We start from the raw sequence: 3,620 nt of genomic DNA on the forward strand, positions 1-3,620 counted from the left end.
GAAGAAACGTGTGGAACAGACGTGTTATTTCGCATTTCTTCCACGTATGGTATAACGGGAATCTCAGAAATCTGTCTAACCGTGTCTAACAAACCGCATCTCTCTGCTCTATTTAAACACCTATCCTATATTCTCGATCCTAAAAAGATTCCAATGTAGCAATCAATATTTCGTCACTTTCCTCTCTCCGCTGCGCTCTGCGGTGTCTACGATCGACTAGGAGCTTCCGGCGACATGCCGGGATTTCTGCGGGCGGACGGGGGTTGGAGAGAGACTTGTATCCCACGGAGGGTATATCCCATTTTGCATTGTCAAACAGTAGCTCGACGATAATATCTGGCACGCGTGAGAACAGATCGACTATCTTCTACCGAGGTGGGAATTAGAGCGCCGAAAGTCCCGCTGTCTGTATCCACGATACCCTAATTGTGGACGCTTTGCACTGCGCGTTTTCTTGACGTCCAATTTGTTTTCTCCTTTCTCATTTCCATCACGAAAAGATCGCCCGTGTATTGGTCAAGAAAGACGGTCCTAGCGTAAAATAAAAATTGAAGTATAAATGAAATGTAAGAGGAGATATACAAACTTAAACGAAGCTTCTAAGAGGAGCGTAAACGCTTCTTTTATGTCTCATTGTCTCAATTTTTGCCTCTTAGAAGTTTAATTTACGCTTCTGTGGCTTCTATTTTATAACTTTTAATGATAGTAACTCTTAATGACATCAATTATATTGTCGTAGGTTTTGTACATGGTAAACAAGCTGCGTAACGATAACATCGTTACTATCATTAAGAGTTACAGAATAAAGGCTCCCCTTTCATTTGACTTACGTTATTAATAATGTCAAATTATCCCATTAAAATTACATCATCTTACCTAAGTATACACTCTCGAATTTCTACTCAAAAATAATTCTGTTCCAAGTCGTACTAATCATCTTGTTTGGATTTCTAAGATTAAAAAATGTTTAGTATAAAAATCTCTCTTGTATGTTGCTAAAGCAAATATATAATATTATAGTTAACAAACATAATTATATTCATATTAAGACTGTATTCCAAAATTCACTATCAACATTGAAAATCTATAGTTTATGTTAAGTGCGTTTAATATATACTTTTAGCATCGATAATAGTGAAATTAAAAAACACATTCACAATACATCTAATTACAGACGCTTTGTACCGCGCGTTTTCCTGACGTCTCATTTGTTTTCTCCTCTTCCCTTTTCATCGTGAAAAGATCACCTATGGATCATTTGTGAAGGACGGAATATGTGGAATCCTCCAGAGACGATGCGAAAGAGAGTGACGCTGATGAGCATCGGTAGAGCTAAAGAAGCGAGCGATTTCCACACATCAGTAGTAAATTGTGCGACAAATTGTATGATAAATTCAGCATTATATCACCTCAAAGCGCTAATGCCTGCAAAACGATTCTCTTGTGACTAACATGACTCATCCTTCCCTCATTATCCCCGTGAACTAATCGAGTGCAAATTGTTCCCGCAGCGAAAGTAAAATAGAAGGGAAAGACAAGCAATTAGGAGAAACCGCGAGTTATTTTAAGAGCAAACGTTCGCTTAAATAAAGTCAAACGTCCGTATTCCGTGAAAAAAATTATTTCGAGATTTCCATTTACAAAGAGACTTATCCTCGAGACTCGACACAATCCAGGAGAATAGTTATTAAAAATTATAAATTTCATTAATCTTCATTACTCTGAACACCATTTACGAAGAACGGAGCAGTAATGATTTGCGCGGAATATCTCTCGCGAGAGATTCTCGCAATCAACCTTGGACGTATTATATCTGCGCGCGCTATGAATAGACGACGCGATCGCGCAGATAAACATTAATTAAACAATAGGAATTTCCGCGACGTTAGTTCCCTCGGACGTTGCGCACTTTTTTCCTTGGACACTTCGCGGGAAATCCTTTCACCGTTCACTATTTTTTCCTGCTTTCTTGCGCATTGCGCGGTGCCCTGTGTTTCTGCCCGCGCGCGAGTAAATCGCGTGAGCGGTAATAAGACGTAATGTAACTTCCCGACCGTTTCCTGGCCCGTCGCCGACGCGAATTGCGGGCACTGTACCGCGAGAACGCGTGTCTGTGTTCGCCCGTATTACGAGGTGATGTGTACTTTATATTGCCAAGCATGCATTACCTTCGCGATCCTCCATGCCGATCCTCGTTAACGAGCGTTTCCGCTTTTCCTCTTTGACCTCGCTCTCGGCACCGCGCTTCTCCGTGCGACTCACCGTTGTTACCGTCGCACTTCGACACGCGTGTATTTGTGCGTAACTGTGTCGCTCGTCCTCGCACGTTTCCTCACGAAACAGATTAGTCACGACGCGATGAATCGACGAAAGAAAATGCTCCAAAATTGGAGTTCAGATGAATTCGGGAAAACTTGGAAAATTAAAATTTTTTTTTTTTAAACTCGGACATAATATGTTAAAATAAATTATTCTTTAGCTTTGGTTAACTCTTTCTAATGTCCATTTCTCTATCGATGTAGATTAAATATTTGTTTCTAATTTCTAGGAGTAAAATGATAAAAAGTAAGTTAAGCCGAGATTAATCTACATCGGTATTGCAATGAACATAAGCTCGTCTAGGAAAGTTGTGAAAGACAAATAATTTCTCATAATTCTTTTTCTTCCAACTAATGAGGAGACTTAAACTGAATCTTAGTGCTCAAATAATTTATATATTGTACATACATTTAAATTTATGTACAATACATATCCAGTTCTGAAAACTGAGAATCGAAACAGTTTTCAGCATTGACATGAAACGCAATTTTAATACTGAATAAAACATTTAGTAAATTTTAATAAATATGTGTTTAAATAATAATTATTATAAATATTTATTAAATGTAAACATATTTATTTAATATAAAATATCAATTTGTGTTATATTTAAGTATTATTTTTTTTTATTAAAAATATTGATTTACTCTGTAAATAAATGTTTAGTTATAGTACTGTTCAAATATTTATTAAAATTTAGTAAATTTTTTTCAGTGAACTTAGGAAAAAACTAAGGATAATGGTAACACAAATTAAATTGTTATGCAATGTAAAAATTGATGTTGATTTTCCTTTTTTTTATAATATTTTATATAAGACTTGAATATAAATAAGTATTTAATTTAGAATTATATTTTCTTATATTACACAGATAATCGATATTTTCCATAGAGATATATTAAATATATTTTACAATGCTTGTTATTACGCTTTTAAAGCTTTTACGCTTGATGAGAAACATTTGCATATATAAATAGCCCTATATGTTAATGACGACCTTGTTATGCTTTAACATCGAAATACTTTTTTCTCTTGAGTAACGTCAATCTAACTAATGAATGCAAATCTCCAACACTTCTTGATATGTAAATGCTTTTGATACACGTGTCTTGTCTCCCGCATAAAACCGATCGAATCATGAAGAGAACGTAACGTATATTAATTTTTGATGATGTTGCAAAATCGTAACGTCAGGTATTTTCAGGGTCATGAACGTCCAGTCCTTTTGATCAGATTTATCATGCATTTAATCTATAAAATATATATATTAAAATATACGTGTATGCATATATATATATTTT

The 3,620-nt window shown here is 35.5% G+C and overlaps 1 protein-coding gene across 2 annotated transcripts in view; it reads left to right on the forward strand.

Moving 5' to 3' along the window:
• The window catches only part of LOC108750205 (scavenger receptor class B member 1), a 39,740-nt gene that overhangs the window by 14,488 nt on the left and 21,632 nt on the right, over positions 1–3,620 (forward strand). Inside the window, exon 2 of one of the 2 annotated variants that reach the window (XM_018489514.1) lies at positions 1,175–1,371. The exons of the other annotated variant lie outside the window; for it this stretch is intronic. Coding sequence (XP_018345016.1) covers positions 1,275–1,371 — 97 coding nt within the window. The 5' untranslated portion in view covers positions 1,175–1,274. The remainder of the gene's footprint in view (positions 1–1,174; positions 1,372–3,620) is intronic. 2 annotated transcript variants of the gene reach the window in all.

The sequence above is a fragment of the Trachymyrmex septentrionalis genome, unplaced genomic scaffold (genome assembly GCF_001594115.1).
Source record: "Trachymyrmex septentrionalis isolate Tsep2-gDNA-1 unplaced genomic scaffold, Tsep1.0 scaffold11, whole genome shotgun sequence".
Classification (NCBI taxonomy): domain Eukaryota; kingdom Metazoa; phylum Arthropoda; class Insecta; order Hymenoptera; family Formicidae; genus Trachymyrmex; species Trachymyrmex septentrionalis.